Here is a 24475-nt window from a genome sequence, read left to right as displayed (position 1 = left end):
CTACTCAAAGTTGTCCCCATATTTAACGATACAGTCTTTAGTCTCATATGAAATTACGCGACAACAAGCACTAGACGGTCTTTCCGTGCTCATCGCGGGGGGACGGTCAACCCGCCGAGCCTTGAAAAATGTGATTTTTATCACTTAAAAGTACCTTAATTCACCAAAATGTTGTAAAAGCTTTGTAAAATATAATATTTGCTATCCCATAGGACCATGCGCATTACGCCAGACTACATTCATTATAGAGTTTTATCCACTCAAACTTTAATTCAAATAAACTATGCCGGTCTTGCCCGCACTGACCTTACTTAACTTACAAAATTCAAACAAGTTACGACAGATTTGACGTTGACGACTTGACGTTTTGAAAAAAAAAACACGTAAACAGGCCATAGACTAAGGAAATATGAAACTCTATTATCTATGTATTTTTGCTACCAAAATATAATGGACTTTAGTACTATTAATAATAGATGTCATTTTGATTTGATAGCATTTTTTTTGTGTCGTAATGTTGGGAATCATTGCTTGATGATGATGATATTATCATACTATGGAGAGTATGGAGTGACGACGGGCTGTTGCAAGCGAGGGAGTTTGACTTTCAAGTTGGCACTGTGCGGTTTGTACGGTGATTCGAGTTAGGTATTCGAATCAGTCGACTCGTAACTCGACTCCAGTCGTACATATCGTATTCCTACTCCACCTGTAGCCGTCATTGTTGTCGTACTTGTCATTCTAGTCATTCATTCAATACTGAAGTGAACTGAGTCAAATGAATACCATTGAGCGGTTAGTCGCGTTGCGAGTTAGATACGTGTCTACATTCGACTTAAATTATGCAACGATTTTCATTTATGTTTTATATTAAGGTTAAGAAGTAATATATTTCTCAAATTATGTGTTAAGTGCAACTAATTAAAACTTATTCCTGCATAGTCGATTTATTTGAATAGGGAAAACAATGAAGTAATATTGTTTTCTGAATGTAGTCAGTGTTTTAGATAAACATTATTAGCAAACATGAGTTTCCTTTCTATATTCGGTGTAATTAAAAGAATAAACTTCAAGTTATCTCACACTGTGGCGAAGAAATGTGATGTGAAGTGTACTCGAGAGTTTTCAACGCGCGAATTGCTGAAGGAAGCATATTGTCGCACGAAATTGAAATGTCGATGTGAGTATCTTATTATAGAATTCCAAAATTAAACGTTTGTTTGTCATAGCATATTGCACACATGTTCAATTTATTCGCGACAAGACGTAATTATCGGAACTCTTGTTTTATTTATTTTTAAAACGTGAGTAGGTTTCAATAAATTACTTTTTTGAAATTAAGTATATCGACTAACTTAACGTATACACTTTAAACTATATAAGTATGTGCTTGGTATTCAATTTCTATGCAGTAGTTAATGATAACTAAAAAAAAAAACAATTATATAAACACTATTATAGGGATCTCCCATAAGTTTCTTCAGAACTCCATTATTTAAAATACATTTACCATTGTGGTCTGTTCTTCACGACATACAGCACAATATGATACAATTAGCATGAAACTGTGATCCGAGTCACCATCGGTGACCCCCATACTATCTTCATCTCGATCTTTAGTTAGTAACAAATATTTCGCACATCCTTTTAGCCAAGAAGCTGCCTCAAGATGTGAATCCTCGGGGTGTGTTCGCCTGCAATGAACTGGATTTGTCAGAAGTGCAGGTGTATGGATTTGACTATGACTACACGTTGGCACATTACAAGCCTACCCTGGAGCATTTACTCTACAATCTCGGCAGAGATATATTGCTGGAAAAATATAAGGTTAGAAGGTGTTATATTGATAAAATTACATCCACAGGGGCCTGCTTAAAAAAGTTTGGGATTTGGCAATCCTTGCTCTAAATAGTCTGCAATATGGCCAGCACTGTAGTAAAAATGAAATTTTGGTGTAAATCTGGCCCTTTTCTAAAATTCCATCAAATTTTGGTCCCCAGTGAAATAAGTTTGCCCATCACTGCATTAGATATTTATTTTGGTCACTGTTTATTGTATTGTTATAAATAGAACTTTACACATAGTGTGCAATATAAATGATACCATAAACTTTTATGGAATAATGAAAGATCTGTTTGATATTGAAGAAATTTGGACTAAGATTGTGTGCACATTGGTGACTGTATTAGCATTAGATAATGGAATGGCCAATGGTGATCAGAACAAAGCCTTTATTATTTAGATATTTAATTGCTTTTGTTGGTCTCCTGCGGACATAGCACACTAGTTCCATAAACTTTATCACATTGGTGTGTCCTTATCATACTTACAAATAGTGTGAAGAGGACAGCCTTAGGGACCGGCCACACTTACCCCCGCCGCCGCCACGCCACCTGGGGCGCGTCTTACGTCCTTCCTATACAAAATGTACTGAGGAGACGTTTTTTGAATTACATTCAGGCGGCGTGGCGAAGACGTCCGTTGCGCGCCCCGAGATACGCGACGCTTAAGTGGGAACGCTACCTTACGTTTTATCGTTTATCACGCTTGCCTGCCTGTGTCTAATGGTGACTGAACTATTTTTTTTCAGTATCCAGCGGAAATTTTGACACTAGAGTATAAGCCACACTTTGCTGTACGAGGTCTTCATTATGATATTGAAAAAGGCCTACTACTGAAGTTGGACTCATTCCTCCAAATACAATTCGGAGCAGTTTACCGAGGACTGACACCTGTGTCAACAGAAGAGGTTCTCAAGATATACAAGAATAGGATAATACCAATAGCATATGTGGAAGGTGACATGAGGGCTCACAAAGTAAGTCATTGTTTGAATCAATACACTTTATTATTGAAATTTAGGGAATGAATGAGAGAATCAGTATGGTATAGAGAAAATATTCTGCTTCATATGCACAGTGTGGGATCAGACCTCATTTTTGACCATGGTCTTTTTATTGTAAAAACCGGTAGCCTAGACCAAAACAATGCTACGACTAAAACTCCCGAATGTCAAATATGACTAGTTTACGAGAAATATTTTTTTAAAATTTAGGGCAAATGTACCCGAAAATTGACTAAAACTCAAAATATCCTGAGAACGATATCGATTATCAAAAAACACTTTTAAAAGAACTTATAGAACTACCACTATCGTATGAAATAATCAGCACGGTCCTAACATCATTCATATCGATATTAGAACCAAATTAGTCATTTTCGATTTTGATTTTTTTTCTCGAACATTCCTGTATATTAGCATTTCTTTTATTTTTTTACTGAAAGGTGATTAGCTTCCCTATATGCTAATATTATTTCATTAAGCTATTCCATAGGATCTCGAAATTATGGTGTGTTTAAACGTCCCATATAAAATCCCCATAGAGTAATTAAGCACACCATAATTTCTAGATCCTATGGAATTGCGTAATGCAAAAATTATAGCATATAGGGAAGCTAATCACCTTTCAGTAAAAAAATAAAAGAAATGCTAATATACAAAAACTTTCGAGAAAAAAAATCAAAATCGAAAATTACTAATTTGGTTCTAATACCGATATGAATGATGCTAGGACCGTGCTGATTATTTCATACGATAGTATATTGCTAGTTCTATAAGTTCTCTTAAAAGTGTTTTTTGATAATCGATACCGTTCTCAGGATATTTTGAGTTTTAGTCAATTTTCGGGTACATTTGCCCTAAATTTCAAAAAATAATTTCTCGTAAACTAGTCATATTTGACATTCAGGAGTTTTAGTCGTAGCATTGTTTTGGTCTAGGCTACCGGTTTTTACAATAAAAAGACCATGGTCAAAAATGAGGTCTGATCCCACACTGTGATATGTTTTAAGAAATTATGCAAAATTGAACCTTATCACATTGATATTAAAATTGAAAATAAAAATTGCAGTCTGTCACGCCCGTCTGGTGTTGTTGTAATTATTTCAAAATGTGTGTAAAATGCATATAAATATGTATAGTAGTGATGTGCAAGTTGCGGAAACTTTCCAAAAAAATCTTAAATTTCATGAAAAATTCACGAAACTTTCACGAAAAATAAAGGGAATTTAAATTTATGAAATAGAAAGTTTCCATCCATATAATTGTCCAATTTTGGAAACTTTCCGTCGGCACATCAGTAATGTATAGACAATATAGACATCTAACAAAAGAAATTCCTAATCCTAGGCATGGTAAACATATCCATACCATAATGCATGATTCTATTAATAACTACATAAACAACATGCGTAATTCTAAACAAAAGATAGACCGGTTGAAATGCTTGAACATATAGCACAATGTGAAGGTTCATAGACAGTGGCAATCAATGGCACTTGTAAGCAATCATTCATTTGTGTGCACCCCTTGGGTGCTATTCTGCATTGTCATATCATGACTTGTGATGTGTAATGGCTATCATTCGACATATGCCATACCTATATAGATAAGGTGTGAAGTGACACGATACATTTTTGATCTTGGTTAGGGTGAGGCGACGTGAATAAAAATTCGAGCGTCAAAACAATTATTTTTTTACTTATTCGTAATCAGAACATTATACTTTCCAAATGAGGGCATAATAATCAATACTATTTTAATTACTATTCTATGTATTGTTTTATTTATAGTGCAGCATTAAAGTTTAGTTTAAGGTCAGTGTCGGGAAGACCGTCTACCCAGAAAGACCGTCTACTGAATATAACTTTTGTATTTATATATCTATCACTTCTTACACCTCCGAACTCCGAAGGTATACCAGTTTTTCATCCTTAATCCATTGGTCTTCAATAGATATCCCTAGGACGAACACTAGTTAACAAAAAACTTGATTCATGTTTCGAAGTCGACTATCGAGTTCAACATGGTTAGGCAAAAAATTAAAATAAAATAGAAGCAGTTGGAATATTTGTACATTATGTATGTAACGTAGTAATTTAATAATCGTTCTTCCTGTCTAGTACAATTAATGCTCTTAAAACGCGTTCAATTTATTGTTTTATGTTCTAGAATATGTAACTTCGAAATTGTGCCTAGTCGGAAAGTCGAGTTTAAACGGGTGTCGTAGGTTAATTTTAATTATGAGTTTCGGCTTTGCTTTTGTTTGGACCTGAAAAAAGGAGGTTATCAACCTCATTTACGGGACATATGACGGTCTTGCCTTATAAATAGAAAAATGTTGATATGTTGAAAATATCAACGTTATTTGTTTTAATATCTATCACATTACTCCCTGTTATTACCAGAGATCGGAAAAATTTGCGTCATTGCTCGCAATAATGTGGACATGTCTCCAAAATTAATCAAATAATTAATCATTTAATTAATTTCTTACTTGACATATAATTTGATTCCTAGTCAACAAATACAATTTTTTCCAAATTTTCAGCAGTCTTTTTACATCAAAAACATACTTAAGTGCTGAAAAACTCCGCTCGCAATCCACGGATGTTAATGGGGCAAACTGAAGTAGTTTTATAGGAATATTATTATTCCAGTATAATTCAGAGTTATTTTCTGTTCTAAGTTGTGGGCGGTAACCTCAAAATCGGGATTAGTATCTGCATAGTTGTTTGAATTTACATCAATATAAATAGTATAGGTAAATACGCATACGTACCATTTTGACGTCGTATTATATTAAATTCAATTTTCGCCATTAATTCGTTTTTAAACTGGCGATATTAGGTAGGTACTCATCAGTAAAGAAAATGCCATTATTCAATTTTGCTGCCGTTTAGGTAAGGTACGTACGTAATTTAGGTACGGCAAATACGACTGTAATTTTAATACTATCAATGTCAAAATATATATATATATATATTAAGAAAAAGTGAATCCACGGAGGTTTTATATCTAGAGAACTAGACGAACTAGTTTAATAAATCTACACTTTTACAAACTTTTGTATTTATTGACTATTAGGAATCAAATTATATGTCAAGTAAGAAATTAATTAAATGATTAATTATTTGATTAATTTTGGAGACATGTCCACATTATTGCGAGCAATGACGCAAATTTTTCCGATCTCTGGTTATTACAGAATATAACAATGATTTTGATACTTATTTCAATATGAAATTACGTGACAACGAGCACTAGACGGTCTTGCCTTACTCAGCGCGTGGGGACGGTCAACCCGCCGAGCCTTGAAAAAAGTGATTTTTATCACATAAGTTTACCAAAGTATTATAAAAGCTGTAGAATATAAAATTTGCTAGCCCATAGGACCATGCGGACCACTCCAGACTACTTTAATAGTCTAGTTTTATCCACTCAAGCTTTATTTCAGATAAAGTATGCCGGTCTTGCCCGCACTGACCTTATATACTAAATTCCATACATATTATCAACATTAAATATTTCACTCTGATTAAATGATCCATCCGATTCCAAGTATCCTATTGTTATTTACCTATGTAAATTAATGCTTAACAAAAAACAAAATCGTAGTCACAAAGATTTCAACCTTATGGGTGGCATATCACATGCTATTACTAAGCCAAGTCGAATTGAGCCCCATGCCGTGTATGACATGACACTGATGTATGATTGTAAATAACTGGTGCTTCCATGTTGGACAATCTTTCTATAAAACTGTAACCGCTAGATAACATACTAGATAGTCTAATCTAACAGGCACTGATTATATGATACTTTACAATGATGTGCTGAGCGATAGACAATAGTATTGTAGTCTGAGTATAGTAGACATCTTAATGTTTTGTTGAGTAATCTTCCTGATTTTGATTATCATGGATTTAATGTTTAACAGTAGATTTGGTAAATATTTCCTTTTCACTGTTATTACCAGTGATCGGGGATTTGGATGCCACACGGGGTGAATTACCTCAAACATTATGCTAGTATGGATATGTCGCGGGATTCCAGGCTTAATGTGGTTAGAAAAAGGACAGTTTTTTATCATAATATTATGTATTTTATATTGTCAATTTACTGCTATTACGGGTCAATGTTTTAAATGCGACATCAAATCATCATTGTTATACTGCTGAGTTTATTTTTCTTAATTAGTTTAGTATATGCATCACTTACAAAAAAATATATAATTTATATAAAAAAATCACTTTATTGTCGATAAATAATTTAGTGAAAAATTAACACATACTTATATTATTTTCTTAGTAACAAAGAAAGTTAGACTTTTTTATGTTATACGTAAATAATACCTGGGCATAAGTGTTATATTTCAGTGGCAGCTACATTTCTGTACTAATTATTTCATTATTTTTATATAATCTTTCCTATTTACCTATATCATAACGAACACTTGCTTATTCAATATCGTTAATATTATAAATATATTACCTACACGGGAATTGCGTTTATTTTCGACTAGTTACTTGTAACTTCATTATTTATGAGCTACGGTAGTTGCTTGCCATCAGGTGACCCGTTTGATAATTTGTCTATGACATAAGAAAATTTATCACGGGCCGGACGGCATATCCATATCACTATTTCTACTTGACATCTCGCAGTGTGGCATCCAAATCCCCGATCACTGCTTATTACGGAGATAATAGGTTTTTTATTCGGTATTGAGGAGACTCTGTATTTATGAAAATACGTAAAGTGAGTGCGCTTTTCGTCATTGCACCGCTCGCCATCGACACGGCGCTTATCCACACGCCTTGCAACCTAAATGGTATAGGTTACGGTGACCGCTTTCCATCAGGCGGACCGTATACCTGTTTGCCAACGACGTGGTATTAAAAAAAAGTGACTCATTGTAATCGCTCTTAATCAATCAGCTAAAATTCTGCTAATTTTTCATACGAAAGAGCATTGACCAATTTTAATAAATTTAAAGTAGCCATAAAGAATAATAGCGTTATTCATAAATGCCAGACAAACCTTTAAGTATTAATCTGTATTTTTTTTTATATTAAGGAATATATAAAACATAAATTTGCTAATTAAAACTTGTATAGGTATACTTTTATGAGTAAGGCCAAGACGGCTTAGCCGAAATGACAATCGTTTGTCCTAGACGCCTATCGAAACGCAGTCTGGTTCTGTCGCGCCAATACGAAAGACTCGGAAGAGCGATAAAGATAGTTGCTAGTACGATAACGATATTATCGTAAACTGTGTGCATTTCGCCATGGATTAAATATAAGAAGATCATACCATCCCATACATTAAAATGCGACCGCCGTAGAACGCGCATACACTACATCACACATAGATGGCGCCACAAAAAAAATGCCTTGTAGCTTTTGATTATACTTGTAGATGGCGTTAAGTTTCACTTTTTGAAAGTGACACTTAACGCCAATCTACAAATAATCGATGGCAACAAGGTATTTTTTGTGACGCCATCTATGTGTGATGTAGTGTATGCGCGTTCGTAGGCGGTCGCATTTTAATGTATGGGATGGTATGATCTTCTTATATTTATTTTAATCTATGATTTCGCTAAGTACTCTGGTCGTTCTAATTTGCCGCCTACTGCGGCCATCGGTTTTTCGTCTGCGACATTTGTATTATTATCTTTGAATATGTTTCGGATTTTCTTTCCCAAGGAAATAATTATAGTTACTGATATAAATTGAGTGACAGCTGTAACTTTAAAATAGCTAATGTTGATGCAGGTCAGGCTATAGAGATTTGTTTACATTTTCAGGCCAACAGGGCGAAGATGGTGCATCTAGCCGACTTGTTTTCTGTGCCAGAAATGGGGCTGCTATGCAATGTGGCAGAATATTTCATTAGGAACCATATTGATTACCATCCTGAGATCCTCTTCTTAGATGTTAAGGTGAGTAATAGAATGCTGTAGCTGTAGCCTGATCGTAAGCAGTCTCCATATCCCATGGACGTCTACAACTGTAGAATTGTTACATACGCGTTGTCGACACGGCGCCCTCGATGAATTCTGGCGACCTTCAGGAGCACAATACTATGAGTAGGGTCTACTGTTCTTTGACTGAGGGAGGTTATGTGTAAGAAAGGAGGTTATGTTTTTAGGTTATATCTTGGTACATAAAATTGAAATAAGTAGGTATATAAAGTGATATTTGTCTATGTTTCTATCTCTACCATAAAAACAGATGAGAAAGGATCTTTACAATATATATTTCCGCCTGTCTTTAAGTTTGTTACTTCATCAATGTTATTTACTTTGAAAATTTCGGTGATATTATCAATGTTCCATGTAATTAACTAATTATCAATGTTAACGACTATTAAGTGCTCCTGTCGCTCAGATGAGGATGTAACAAAGATTGTAACAGGACCTTTGATACGATATACACGTTTTAATCGTTTCATAAAACAGTAGTCGTTAACTTCTCTCGTATATCGTTACTATCAGGTCTATAGTGTAACATAAATCACACCTGCAGGTGTCTTAATAGGTCATTGTAGTTTCTTATCAAGGCTTACACATACTTTATCGCAGATTTCTGGTTAGAAAGCCGTATTTACTTTTAGGCTTTCTAGGCTTCTCTCAATCTATTGTATTCACACATTTAAAAACTTTATGATGTGATCAGAACACATAAGGAATGACATTATAAACCTTATATTTTGATATGTCCAGTATGCGTGGACTTACCTCATTATTATTCATAAACGTTCACTAAAGTTATGAAGCCGATAAAGTTCGTTTGTCCCTTTCTATCACACCGATACGTCGGAAAGGGACAAACGAACTTTATCGGCTTGATAACTTTAGTGAACGTTTATGAATAAAGGGGTTAGTCATTAGTCATTTACCTATACATCAGATACTCAGACTTTGATATGCAGAGCTGGCTAATTCTAGATAATTTTAATTTTATTGACCCATCGAGTCAAAGTTGAGATTGCGTATAAAAATGCTTATGTAGGATCTTTTTAACTTTACAATAATTTTGTATCTCGAGACAACTTTCTAGACCTAAACACCATGGGAATACTAAATGGCTGAAATAAGCAAGATACCAACTTATCAACATTTGAGGCCAAAAGTTTGATATTTAAAGTGTCTGCTATGCTAGTCTCTTTACCCTCTTCACTTCACCTCATAAAGTTTAATTCCTGTTTCCAGAACTCTGTTCAAAGCTGCCACCCCATAATGCACAAGATCGTAGCACAGAACGTGGAAGAGTACATCAGGCCCAACCCAGACCTCAGGAAGTACTTCCAGATGTTACAGCAGTCTGATAAGAAACTGTTCCTGGTTACGAACAGCCCGTACCACTTTGTGTGAGTTGGTTATTATATTATCTATGGTTTTCAACTCTGCAGTTACAGTACAACGTTTAAAGAAAAATGTATAAATACATACATACATACATACAATCACGCCTGTATCCCATGAAGGGGTAGGCAGAGCACATTAAACTACTCAAGTTTCAGTGCCACTGCAAATGTATAAATATGGTAATAATTATGTTTGTATCTATTTATAATAATTATTTGGAAATTTTTGCGTGATTCCCTTACGGTTTGGGGGAAATATGACTATTGGCCGTTTCCTTCGGCAGAGGAGAAAACCTTTAATGCGGCTCTCGTCTGAATGCGTATTTAGTTTGTGTATGCTTGTAAAAAAAACTTGATTTAAAATAGACGAGACCGGCCTTGGTCACTTTTAGTTTATGACTATTTCTGTTTATGAATTCGTAATGCTATAAAATTTGCATATAAAAATGGCACAACAGGTTTGTCACTGGCGGCGAACGTGTTAAGCTTAATCTTATAATATGCGAATAATTATATTAAGAAGTATTTAGCGAAAAAATAGTCTGTTGCTCTAGCATTTTTTTAGATGTTTATTAGAGAGTACCTAATTAATATAATTATGTTGAATCGTAAATTTTCTGACAGACCTTTACGAGTTTAAATAAGTTTGACCTTTTGACCCATGTATTGAATTATTTATTAAATACGGAAAATTTGTTCAGGGAATAAAGAATTGATGATTTTGCTGCCTAGAAGTTAAGAACGATTCCCTCATTTCATAATAATAATAATCTAAGGGCTAGTTGCATCAACCACATTTGACAGACACATCATCGTCACGCAGCAGACGTCTATGGAACTTCCCATACAATAAAATTTAACGAGCGCTTTAACGGTGTCAGAAGGTTTGGTACAACCGACCCTTAGTCACTCTTAAAATGTATTATTTTATTTTATTAAAAAAAAATATTCTTTATTTTATAGTAACGCGGGCATGGAAATGCTGGTGGGCCTGGACTGGCGGGAGTTCTTCGACGTGGTGATTGTGAACGCCAACAAGCCCAAGTTCTTCACCGAAGAGTCGCGCCCCATCAGAGTGTTCGACAAGAACGCCAACACACACATCTGGGAGAAGGTCACTTCCTTAGAGAAAGGCATCATTTATTATGAGGTAAGAATTCTCTTAGAATTTTTCGTTGAACCGTCTTAAGCGTTCGATTGAGTGGATCATGCAAAACAATGCGAAATATGAAGATTTTTATCCCTATTGAGCCGTCTATGGACTCTTTTGTTTTCATATCATAACGATATAACACAAAAGTTTGATGTAAATGATTACAAGTCAAGTGGATTGTTAGTGAAAAGGAGAGTGCCACAAGGTTCTGTCTTAAGTCCTATTCTATAAAGGTGGTACAATCGCAAGAAGTTGATAGGCGTATTATTTGTGATTGTGAACGCCAACAATCCCAAGTTCTTCACCGAAGAGTTGCGCCCCATCCGAGTGTTTGACAAAAACACCAACACACACATCTGGGAGAAGGTCACTTCGCTAGAGAAAGGCATCATTTATTATAAGGTAAAAATTCTCTTTGACTATTTTGGTTGACATGTTTTAAGCGTTCGATTGAGCGGATCATGCAAAACAATGCGAAATATGAAGACTTTTTTCCATATTGAGCCGTCTATGGACTCTTTTGTTTTCATATCACAACAATATAACACAAAAGTTTGATTTAATTGAGTCCAAGTCAAGTGGTTTGTTAGTGAAAAGGGGAGTTCCACAGGGTTCTGTATTAAGTCCTATCCTATAAAGGTGGTACAATCGCGAGACGTTGATGGAAGTATTAATTGTGATTGTGAACGCCAACAAGCCCAAATTCTTCACCGAAGAATCGCGCCTCATCAGTGTTCGACAAGAACCACACACACACATCTGAGAGAAGGTCACTTCGTTAGAGAAAGGCATCATTTGAGGTGAATAAGTTAAGGCCTTTGATTGAGTGGATCATTGAACCATAATACGAAAATGTCAAGCATATAAGCTGCCTTTCAATTCACATATTCTCATGGCCTTATGAAATAACTGCACAACATAAAAAGTTACTTTAAATAAGTCACAGTCAAGTAGACTGTTTGTAAAGTGCGACTGCCACAGGGTTCTTTCTTAGGTCCCCTTCTGTAAAGGTGAACCTGTTGGCTAAATGATTACTCTCCTGAGAAGGTAGCTTGGATCCAAAGAAGTATATCCCTGACCTGTCCCCATACATTAGATAAAAAATGGGAGCTGATCGATGAAGTAGTCAATATGATGGTCAAGGAAATAAATGATATCTAGTATTGATTGTGTTTTTTTTTCTGTTCTTCTTCTTTAGTCGTTCCCTCAATGCTGAGGATCGTGACATCATGTCATTCTGTTGAAGACTAGGTCTCTCCATCTCTCTCTTCTGTTCTAGGGCACAGTGAAGCAGTTACAAGATTTAACAGGCTGGAGCGGGCACCAAGTGCTGTACTTCGGCGACCACCCATACAGCGACCTCGCTGACGTGACCTTGGAGCACGGCTGGCGGACCGGCGCCATTATCAACGAGCTCACGGTCAGTGCTTAGGCCATTTTTAACCTTAGGGCAAATGTACAAGTATACACAGACGAACAAAAATACCTGAGCACGTTTTTGTGCTCATTCATAGTACCGTGGGCCTCAGTCAATCTGTGTAAGAATGTCCTATAATAATATTTAATATATTTAATAGTAGTAAGAGTAAAACACTTTATTGTACTAGAAAATAATACAACACACAAGAAAAAAGCTTATCATTAGTACAAAGGCGAAGTTTAGTACACCCATCTTAAAGGCCGGCAACGCACCTCTAACACCTCTGGTGTTTCGGGTGTCCATGGGCGGCGGTGATCGCTTACCATCAGGCGACCTGTCTGCTCGTTTGCCTCCTATCCCATAAAAAAAAAGTTATCCCTTTAAGGAATAGTCATATAAATAAATAAATAAATATTATAGGACATTCTTACACAGATTGACTGAGGCCCACGGTAAGCTCAAGAAGGCTTGTGGTGTGGGTGGGTATATTTGAGCATTTCTTTTTTTTTTGCCATTAATTTATTTTTTATTTTTTTAGGGAATTTTAGGTCTATTTTACTCAGAATCACGAGTACTTTCAGACTCACTGGGAGACAGAATTTCCATACATTTTTGTTACTTTCCTCTTTTGTTACCCCATACAACATGTACGGAAAATGGTAACAAAATAAGAAAAAATCTTATGGGAATTTTTTTTAACTACTAGGATTGAAAAAGCTAGTAATTCTGAGTAGAAATAGCATTTTTTTTTTCAAAAATATCACACTTCATAAAAGTGGAAATAAAAAAAAGAAATGCTCATTTGTGTCATAACTGATCGCTAATCCGTCAGGTACCCGCTTTGCGTCTCTCTATCAATCTTTTATATTTTTGCGACAGTGACCGTTTCTTTTGCTACGAAGCGTCAACGATTGGCGTGATAGCTACGTGACCTGATGCTGTAGCGATCATCCTATACAGCGAACTCGTGACGTCACGGTTGAGCACTTCTCCCATATATCTTCAAACTATTCTGTGTCATTGTAAATACAAATAATTTGGATCAAAAACGCTGGTAACGATAATTTACCGGAACGCAAGGGTCGCAAGTCTTATGGCTCAGCTACGACATTGGTCTAAGCGCGACAGTGGCCATACATAGGAGGGAGACACAGCGATGGGACTTCGCTGTCGCGCTTAGATCAGTGTCGTGGCGGGGCCGTTAGTACCTCTACCTAATATTAAACGCTAGCTTCAACATCACCACCACCTTCAACATAAACAGTTTAGAGAACTGACGACGAAGAGAAGGGGTCCAGTAACGTGAATTATGCAGCTTCAGCCCGTGTTTGAACAAGTGGCATGTATGACTCAACTATATCGCCAGTTCTGCGGCCTGATGAATAACACGGTTACGTAACACATCGCGCCTTTAATTTGTTTTCCAGCTATATTTACAACATGTCTGCTAACTGTTCCAGCACGAGATAAACACACTCAACACGCAGGAGTTCAAGGAGAACGCCAACTGGCTGCAGATGCTGACACAGCTCATCGAGGACCACCAGGACTACAAGGAGCCCGAGGCTCTGGAAGTGCTTGCACAGTGGATGGCCGAGAGAGACTTCCTGAGGTATGAGGTTGAAAATTAATTTAAAAGTGGAGAATTAATCTTTTTGATGAGGTTTGATTCACGGCCATTGAGCTAGCTTAGTGCGGAACTACTCGAGGTACCAAGACTTCATCAAATGCAGCGGATCTTTCCACAATACGGGCCTATAGAGAGGTCCTAGCGACATCTGCCGTAAGAGCGCCTTAGTGAGTTTCTGAAGTATGCTTAAATAACCTCTTAAGGTCTCCGCGCAGCGAATGACGGAGAGTGAATCTAAGTGCGTTTTCACATAATGCGATCCGATGTCGGATGTAGGACCGATATCCGATTTTTTCCATAGAAATCCTTCCGATATCGGATCGGATAATGTGAAAAGAACGGACTAAGGAACAAATTAAATCACTTTCTCTGTGAGGGTTTAGACATCTATCACATAAACAGAGTAAGCTGGTTCGATTCCAGCCTTGAACATTGATGGACGTACCATGGTTTACCAACCAATATCACATAGGGCCATGCTCAGTATGGGTCTATGGAACCGTTTACTTATCAATTTTCGCCCTGATTAGTTTTCATGCTAAATTGAAACTTTCTAGTATTGGCTGAGTAATTAATTAAAACTACGGAACCGCCTGTAAGATTCCATATTTGAAAAATTTAATATTAGCGCCTTTTCTAATGCAATGGCCGGACTGTAACTGCTTAATAATCCATTAGATTTGGTCAAATTGCTCTTTGCGAACTTTAGGACAATAAATAACCGCTAATCACATGTATAAAATGCATGAAAGGTTCTTGTACTGATTGATCAATTAACAACCATAAGTTATTGAATGACGCATGTGCATGATCCTAACATACGTAACCAAACGCCATGTGGGCTTGTATCTATGTTCTACCGAAAGTGGCTTTCTCGCCACCGGTATGTAAATGCAATATTAATTTGTACAAAACAGATTAAACCTCGATATTTTCTGTCAAGCTTGAAAACATACCACTACAATACAATTGTAACTTGTGATTTTGAGGTATCCCAAGGTGGGTTGTTATAAGCTGTATGTATTATCTAAATATACATTAATCATCTCTATTACTTATACATACATATATACTTATGTACCAGACAGTACCAGTATGATATGCTACTATTTATAAAATGCTAAGTAAATGCTAGTAGCAATTTTTTTATTCATTATTATATTATTAGATAATGTCCTCTTTTAAGTGGTGATTGATTTTACCACTCAAGATATTATAAATATACACGTATAACGCTGTAATACATATGTATGTGTATTATCTATATTAATCTATCATGTTTATTCAAAATTATTTATCTGTTCCCAATTGGCTGTTAACATCAATAACGCTTTTGTGTTTGCCTTTCACGCTCTCACATTTTAGGAAATGTTGTGACGGTTCCAGGAATGAAATAAAGGCAGTGTTCAACGCCCAGTTCGGCAGTGTGTTTCGGACTTACCACAACCCGACTTACTTCTCGAGGCGGTTATTCCGATTCGCGGACATCTACACGTCTAATATAATTCATCTGCTCAACTACTCGTTAACGCATACGTTTTATCCGCGCCGGGGTGTTATGCCTCACGAATATGGATCATATTTCGTTTAGATACGTAAGGCATTCTAATACAGTTTGTTCACGAAACCTGGCACGAATGGAATGAACGATACTTTTATTGCGTGAGTGAGACCTGCATCGGTATACAGATGTAACTGTCAAGAGCCACTATTTTATTGGTTAATCTGTCACACACAGAAATGTTCATTCACTCATTCGTTCCATTCGTAGCAGCTCTTGTGAATGGACCCGTATATGGTGTAAATTGAGCTCGATTTTTGCTACACCTTAGTTCGTAATCAAACAACGCATTTTCAGTCAATTCGAAAAATTATTAGATTCCAGTACCTTGTTACTTTTGGGCTCGACCACTATTACGTGACTTTCTCAGGCAAAAGGTATCACCGTATGTCAATTTATTTATAACTTTGTTATAACTATATTTTTAACTCTGTCTTATCTATCGTTACCGTCGAAGTATACCTTTTACCTGAAAACCACTCACGTAAAATTTTAATTATACTTAATTTAAGAAAATCTGTCACGCTAAAAGTGCAAATATGATGAATCTGTAAATATAGTTATTCTTATTTGTAAATATACTAAATCGTTTTAGATGTTTTTGAATCAAATTGTATAACAATTATTTTATCAATTCGTTAATGCTAGTTCAAAGTTTTTTATTCTTGCTTGTAGTTTGTACAAGGTTAAAATAATACATACTGCATTTTTAGAAGAATAAATGTTAACAACGTTTTTGTTTATTTTTTAGGCAAAAACAAATTGTGTCAGATTATGTATTTGTCAATATAATTAAGTACATATCAACTTTTACCATTGTCGATCTAGTCTAGTTATTTTCACATATATACCTACATCAGCTTCGGTATATGGATCTGGTCATTATCATAAATTTAAATTACAGTATTTTATTTTTACTCCTCTTTATGTCTGATTTTTTTAACTCTATCGACATAATGACAGGCTACACATATTTACTTTCATAACTTTAAGTTACTTGTAGTAAAAACATATATTATTCAAGAGTATTTGGAGAATAGAAGGCATTCAAAAAGTTAATTATAACTTTTTATTTCTGTAACTGCAATAGGCTAGTTTCCTACTAGTCAAATCAGCTTCTGTTTATTTATGAACTGTCTTTTGCAAATTCATCCATATATTATGAACTGTCAAAACGATTTGCTAAATTTGGTGTGACGTAATATGGAATTTACTATGGAAATACTGAAGAGTGACGTCACGGTCAATTCATTTACTTTATATCTTTCTTTTTGACTTATTAAATAGAAATTATGTTTAAAAACCACTACTGTCGATATTTTTCTTCTAATTATGTGGTGCTTTATTTCGTGCACTGCATAAAGTATTTTATTTTAAGTACAGGAAACTAGCCTATTCCTGCGTGTAATAAGTTCATAATAAACACGGGAATACCTATGTAACTAATGTTTTCTAGTCAGAAGTATTTACTAGTGACTAGTGTTAAGTTCATGTCGTTATTAATATCCATTTGTTCCTTCAGTATAACTATGAGGATGGAATGGAATTGAAGTATTTTTACATTATGGAATCATTGTTCTTACATTATTATACTCCTTGAGGTGTTGAAAGTAGACGATATTGCTTTCCGACTTTGTTTAAGTATATAAAATACTTATTTTGCAATCCTTGTATATTAAGTAAACTTATTTTTCAGTACAGATGGTCGTTTTTTTACGCACTAGTTCGAGAAGTGGTTCATTATATGCCAGGTCGAAACTTCGAATCTGTACTGAATCGAATACACGTGCGAAAAGGAAATTCGAAATTCTTTTTTACGCACTTGTATCGTAATGTACTATTTTATAGGAGTCAGTGATGAACGTCTAATCGAAATAGAGGATACTTTTGTTATGACCATCTTGCACCCTCAAAAGTAATTTTTAAGTCTCCGATGAATGTTGTGGTTAAACTAAATACATGTAACATTTTATTGAAATCGGTTTAAAATCTAATTCATCATACTTTTTAATAATGCTTGTAAAGAATGAACTTTTATATTCTCAGTACCCTATGTAAATCAATTTCATAATTTAGTTTACTGCTGAATTAACTTTATTTTCCATGAGAGAAGAATCCTGTACTATCCACAATCTAACGCGCTATTTAGACGGTACGAGAACTCGCATACGAGTTTTATTACATTGCGGTATTTGATGGCTGTGCAAAATTGTATGTAACCTCAACAGCTCGCAATGTAAAATCGCATGCGAGTTCGCACGCCGTCTAAAAGAGGCCTAAATCAAAAATAAATCGCTCGAATATACAAGAATTATACAAAGGCAGATAAGGAAATTAGACCTCTGTAGTGGCTTTTTTATATAACTTTATAATCACTATTTACGTAAGAATCTGCAATTATGCATTATTGAATGCATTTCTAGTGCAATGTTCATAGTTGTTACTTATGAGAAAACCTTAAAGGGCCTTGAACATCACTGTTAAGTATTTTGACTATTGTTTTTTAGATTATTATACTCTTCTTGATTATTATTGTTCGTACGAATATTGTTGATGCATTTGTAAGAGATTTTTTAGTACAGATGATGTTTTTTTTCGCACTAATACGAGAAGTAGTTCATTATATATCAGGTCGAAACTTCGGAGGACCATCTGTACGACGTTGTAATAATAATGAACCACTTCTCGCACCAGTGCGTAAAAATAACACTATCTGTACTGAAAAGGTATTTTTTTTTTCAAGTGGAAGGTAGGGTTCTGTCGATTTTCTAAATAAATTGATACATAGTTGTTTTATATATTTTATAGATGTAGCGACAGCTAGATTACCTTTTACTTGAAAGCGACTCATTTTATAGTATAATTCTAGAAGTCTACTTCGCGCGTACATGACTGTAATGATTGTTCTTAACATATTGATCAGTGCCTATGCCTAGTTCTCTGTTACAAAAATGAAACTCAGATTTGATGCAAAATTTTCCTTTAACATCAGACAAGTTCAATGTTAGGTCTATGATAAATATTCCCGCGGATGCCCCTACTATTACGTTTAGATACATAGTTGCATTGAAGTCATGCATGCGTGGAGTTATCTCCAGTTCTTTGTAAGTAAACGTAGGCAGTGTTTAGTACGTGACCAGACTTAAACCATGTATTCTGGTGTTTTGGGAATCAGGGCTATTTTCGTATATATAACTATACTACAACGAGTACTAATAAATCCTATTTAAAAATTGATATGTTTTAAAATCTATCTTTGAACAATTCCGTCGCAGACAAAGAAATTGCCATTTTCCGGTTGTAAATATGTCGTCCATAAAATAAAGCTTCAATTTGAGATTTACTTATCGACAACCGATAATGTGGCACCTATTAATTGATGAAAATGTCACAAATCATTATCCTAGACCATAAATGTATACGATATATTTGTACATGCGACTCCTAGTTTCATTAAACTGTGCCATAGGTATAGACAATAATGTATATAATCGAATCTGTGTTGTAAAATTGAATCGATTATGAAATCACCAAGTTGTTTGTCATTAACAGTATCGCAATTAAAAGCATATTGATACCAGATTTGTTTGTTTTCATTATATCTTTTGAGCGAATCGCACTTTTGACTGTGCTTATCACTTGACCCTACCTGACATTTAGATAGGAAATGTCATTCAAATGTAAATTTTGTTGTTATAAAATAAGGTGCATAATAGTATGAGGTCAGTATTTATAGACAGGGTTATTGAGGGTAGATAACGGAATAAATCTCTTTGAAACGTCTATAAATTATATTTGTAAACAGTTCTAGGTAAATTTAAATATTTAAGAGTATTATTATCATATACATTACACAACGTTCTTTTCGCTTAGCTATAGTTCATATATCCTCAATTCTTAAATTTTTGTAACCATCTTACGAGTATGAACTATAGACGTGATTTATTGGCATTTCACTTAGGCATCTCGTGAAATGCGACCTTAATAAGAATAACGTAAAAATAAATATAATTTAGAAGACTGGGTACGCTGTGTCTATAAGCTTGATGTTGTCAGACTTGAGAGTCTTGGTCTGAATGGTGAAGGGCACATTGTTGTACCGTAGCTTGCACTGGCCGTCAGGCCGGGCCATGAAGCAGAGAGTGTACAGGGCCGTTTCGAGCTCAGGAGAGGTTCCTACGAACATGGTCACTTCGGGGGCATCCTTCGTTTCACTGAGGATGGAGTGCTGCTTCAGGATTAATCCTTTCTGGAAATAACAGGGGAAATATTAAAATAGGCAGATTTTACGGCACTGCCGTCTCTTTGGCTGACATCGGAAAAAGTGGAAACAGGGATACACTGTTAAAATGATTCCGTTTCCCCATGGGCACCTTGTAAATACAATGCTGTATAGATCTACAAGATTTTATAATGTGGTTGTGTTCTATTTATTTCTATATAAGGGTTAATATAGCGAGCTCGTCTCCTAATAGGTTTGAAATTAAATAATACTGCCAAACCAGATGGCCTAGCATAGCTCTGGTTTGTCGCGCACGTTTCCATACCTACCATAATTATAGCGTGACTTCAAGTCTGTAGGTAAGTAATGTAAATATGAATGGATGTGCGCCAGAATGCAAGTTATGCTAAACCGGACCGACAAGTGGCGTACTGGAAGAGAGCCTATGCTCAGCAGTGGCCGATAAAAGGCTGATATGATGATGATGATATTGTTATCGGAAAGCGCCAGTATTTGATAGATTTGGAATCATGATATAAACCTAAATACCTACAGTATAAGGTTATAGGGTATTTACTTACTCCAGCCAAGTCCAGTTTGGAGGTGTAGCCTAGGTAGTTTGCTTTGCGGTCTTGTTCTCGCTTAGCGAAGAAAAGCCAACTGTGCAGTCCTGTAAAAAAATTAAAATATGATTTTAGTTCAATACAATTTTATAGGAATTTATACATCATTGTTATATTATAATATAAAGTAGTTAGCTACCTAAGTACTTTGCTCGTAGCTAATAAATAGTTGCAATACTCGTGAAACGTCAATTGTGTTCGATCGAGCGTAGACTATTTCTGCATGTTGACATGAAAGGTCTTAAATGCCACCTCTGTTGTTGGTGCACAATGCACATTGCAATAGGTGGATTCCCATTTGTCCCAGTCCTACGTAAGCGTCGTTATACGTGAGGCTGGGACTGGGTCACCAACAGGTATGATTTCACAGGTGACAGGAATGGCTATTCTCATCTCATCTGACTTGACCGTCGCCTTACATGAGATGTTGATAGGAATGATTTATAATTAAGTGGGTGCACATCAGTACCCAGGGACAGATGTAAATACACTTCAGATTATTGCATCGACGCATAGATCTTACGTACCCAACACATCATTGGACTTGAGTTCAGCCATGAAGATGTTCTCAAAAGCACAACTGCATTTGCAGAGGCCGGTCCAGTGGCGCGCATACTTCGTGAACCAGATCTTCTTTAACAAGTTTACTTGCTCCTGGTATTCATTCAACTGGGTCAAACCTGTGGTAACATTAAATAATTTATTACAGTAAATTAGATATTGTCCTCGTACCTAACTTATTCATTGATTTCAGATAAAGTAAATAGGTATAAGGTAAGGTAAGTAATAGGCATGTATTCTAACAATGTTCAAACACGATTCATAACAAAGCAACGCAAAAACTATATTTATTTACGGAATTCGTTGAAATCGATGTGTATGTCCGTTCTTCCTAATCTCGAAGATCCATAATTAAGCGTTTACTTTGTTTCGTGCTCAACGGGCTTGATGTTCGCGTGATGTCTGTCTTATCTCTATAAGACAGACATAACTCACTTTCTGACAGTAGTTGACAGAAAGAAAGTGCCCGGATGATCTAGTCTTGACCGTTTGATAATTGGTGTTTCTTTATATTATACGAGAAATACAAGAGTAGGTACCTATAGGTAGATTTCTTTAATGGAATCTTACCTCTTAACACAATTAAAGTTTTGTAATGTGTTAACGTACTGGTAAGAATATTTCAACTTTAGGGCCGCATATAATCCATACGAATATTATAAATGGGAAAGTGTGTGTCTGTTTGTTTGTCCGTCTTTCACGGCAAAACGGAGCGACGAATTGACGTGATTTTTTAAGTGAAGATAGTTTAAGGGATGGAGAGTGACATAGGCTACTTTTTGTCTCTTTCTAACGCGAGCGAAGCCGCGGGCAAAAGATAGTAAATAATAATTAGGCGGAAGTATGCAGTACAGGCGATGCATTTATATAGATTGGACTAACCTTTGCTTACGAGGAAGTTCATGAGACTCCTAATAGGTCCGGTCGCTAAAATAGTGTTGATGTAAGTAGTTTGCTCCGACTCTTCCTGCGAAATGACATCACCTATTAGTTTCCTCAACTGGCGTGATACAACTACTTAGTAAACATACGTGAAGACGTATATGACATAGTAGTTTGTATAGTAATGTATACTCACATTAGGGGTGACAAACTCGGGCCTAATGACATTCTTGTGGTAGTTGTCGAAAAGAGCCACGAATGGTTTGATAGTTGGTCCGTTCCAAACGTTATCGTTAACAGTCAGGAGGCTGTAAATACATTGGAAATTAACATCTAAATAGTTTACTAAACAACATGTTCGATGAAAGATAGTGTTGAAAAACTTACTTATCAGGTGCCTTATCGTCTTTAGACATGGGGCTGGTTTGGCCCTGCAGCTTCACTTGGATGTAGTTGAATGCGTTGTTGATATCCGCATTGAACATCTCTTCACTGACTCGCAGCAAATCTTCATCAGTCGTGGATGAGTGCACGGTATTGAGAAGGTCTTCATAACTCTTTGTCTTGGCATAGTCTACTACACCGCCGACAACAGTGCCGATTTGTTGGAGAGTGTTTTGGGCGCTGTTTCCGTCATTAGAAGTCGCCTGGTTTTTGATGAGATTGGGAAGGATATTGTTGAAGATTTGTCCAGCGGCAGAGGCTAGATCGTCGGCCTGGCAGGCTGCCAAGCAGGTGAGGAGGAGTATAGCACACTTCATGTTGGTCCAGTACGTGATGTCGAATACAGCCACGGCGCACTAGTGATCTCTGAGCTGCGCCCGCTCCGTTCCGATGTGTGCGACCTCTGGGGTGACGTCATCCTGGCCTGTTCATCGCAACGCTTATCGATCACTCTTTACTGGACCAGTGTACACTCAACTACCTATTATAAGTATATGTCAATAATCACGGGGTCATTTTACACTAGAGAGAAGTCGACGATTAGAATTTGAAAATTTGGTGAATAGATGTTGTGTAGCTTACAACATACAGCATGTTATTGATATCCAACTCGCGGACTTCCAGTTTTTGCGGTGATTGCCCTGAATGCCTAATGCGATGCTACTTCCACGTCCTCTTAAACAAAGTTGACCTTCAGTGTAAGAATAATGGTACTATGTATATCAATAACAATATCTAATTGCACTTCATCTCGACGTGCTAATGACGTATTGAAATTGGATGGGAAGTGTACCTATTGGTTCGCACGCGCTTTGTTTGCAAAGACGAGGCGTTATCAAATGTATTGAGCTTAACACATTGAAACACTTTCGCTACCAAGAACCCGACTGTCGGGCACACCGCTCGTAGAAGCGTAGCCGATTACATGGGTTTCCCCGTATGTAGCGAAAATGTCGTAGCGCCGCGTAGAGCCCGGTTTCGAAAGTGTTAAACTGGTTTTGATTTTTTGTCGCTAAATGCATAGTGTCTATTTACGTACTAGGGTACCTACCTACCAGTCGGGACGCGTGAAGATTTTAGTTGGTAAAGCCGGAGGGGTTTTTGGGATCTGTTTTGTATGGACTTCTACAGATACTGCAGAATTTTAGGGAACCCGTTGGGAATCGAGTTGTATCGATGCTACGCCACTGCTACCTACCTTTGTTACTATTACTAGTTCGAATTTAGACAGTAAGCTAGTTAAGGATATGATTTTTCAGTATTTGGCTATCAAAATATGGATGTGGAATAATTAGGTAGATACTTATCACATATGTAAAATACTTAGGGATACCGTTATATTATACCTATACTTAAGAGGTCATGCATCGTTCGTCCAGTGCCGCTCATAACGAGGAAATTGTATTTTCTGATAAACCAAGTAGGTAGTTTATGTATAAATACATACATACACTAAAGCCTGTATTCCCAAACGGGATAGGCAGAGCACATTAAACTGTAAGTTTCAGTGCCACTCTTGGGGTTAAAAGAAAGCAAAATGATCACAGCGTTTTTTTTGTTTAGTTTGTTATAGTTTAATAAACCTGCATTGCATATCTACTAAGTTTCATTGTCACTAAAATTCCATTAGACACGGCATCCTAAAAAGTCTGATTTTAAAGCACTTTAATAAAATAAATGAATATAAATGCGATTTTTACATTCCAGTCATGGTTAGCTGATAATTAGAGAGATTAGTTTAGAAACGAAGAATACTTATACGA

The 24475-nt window shown here is 36.1% G+C and overlaps 2 protein-coding genes across 2 annotated transcripts; one reads left to right on the top strand and one right to left on the bottom strand.

Moving 5' to 3' along the window:
- The first annotated feature begins 797 nt into the window (after positions 1 to 797).
- Positions 798 to 17112, top strand: LOC125225253 (5'-nucleotidase domain-containing protein 3). The gene is made up of 9 exons (XM_048128862.1): positions 798 to 1180; positions 1652 to 1827; positions 2591 to 2818; positions 8655 to 8789; positions 10062 to 10219; positions 11180 to 11366; positions 12649 to 12789; positions 14250 to 14401; positions 15806 to 17112. Exons 1-9 carry the CDS (start codon positions 1027 to 1029, stop codon positions 16008 to 16010), a joined length of 1536 nt encoding a protein of 511 aa, XP_047984819.1. The 5' UTR covers positions 798 to 1026; the 3' UTR covers positions 16011 to 17112.
- A 2640-nt stretch (positions 17113 to 19752) lies between these two features.
- Positions 19753 to 23084, bottom strand: LOC125225252 (endoribonuclease CG2145-like). Its single transcript, XM_048128860.1, has 6 exons — positions 22656 to 23084; positions 22465 to 22576; positions 22269 to 22353; positions 21353 to 21505; positions 20784 to 20872; positions 19753 to 20229 (listed from the first exon to the last, which is right to left on the bottom strand). Exons 1-6 carry the CDS (start codon positions 23027 to 23029, stop codon positions 19993 to 19995), a joined length of 1050 nt encoding a protein of 349 aa, XP_047984817.1. The 5' UTR covers positions 23030 to 23084; the 3' UTR covers positions 19753 to 19992.
- Positions 23085 to 24475: the final 1391 nt, after the last annotated feature.

This window comes from Leguminivora glycinivorella, chromosome 4 (genome assembly GCF_023078275.1).
Source record: "Leguminivora glycinivorella isolate SPB_JAAS2020 chromosome 4, LegGlyc_1.1, whole genome shotgun sequence".
NCBI lineage: Eukaryota > Metazoa > Arthropoda > Insecta > Lepidoptera > Tortricidae > Leguminivora > Leguminivora glycinivorella.
Note: the sequence above shows the minus strand (reverse complement) of the source record. Positions and strands in the feature narration are given on the sequence as shown.

Excerpts from the sequence above, each read along its gene's own strand:
- LOC125225253 (XM_048128862.1), top strand. The coding sequence starts at position 1,027 with ATGAGTTTCCTTTCTATATTCGGTGTAATTAAAAGAATAAACTTCAAG. Across the intron at positions 1,181-1,651 it reads CACGAAATTGAAATGTCGAT|CCAAGAAGCTGCCTCAAGAT; the intron begins GTGAGTATCTTA and ends ACATCCTTTTAG. Across the intron at positions 2,819-8,654 it reads GTGACATGAGGGCTCACAAA|GCCAACAGGGCGAAGATGGT; the intron begins GTAAGTCATTGT and ends TTACATTTTCAG.
- LOC125225252 (XM_048128860.1), bottom strand. The coding sequence starts at position 23,029 with ATGAAGTGTGCTATACTCCTCCTCACCTGCTTGGCAGCCTGCCAGGCC. Across the intron at positions 22,577-22,655 it reads GACGATAAGGCACCTGATAA|CCTCCTGACTGTTAACGATA; the intron begins GTAAGTTTTTCA and ends ATGTATTTACAG. Across the intron at positions 21,506-22,268 it reads GAACTTCCTCGTAAGCAAAG|GTTTGACCCAGTTGAATGAA; the intron begins GTTAGTCCAATC and ends ATGTTACCACAG.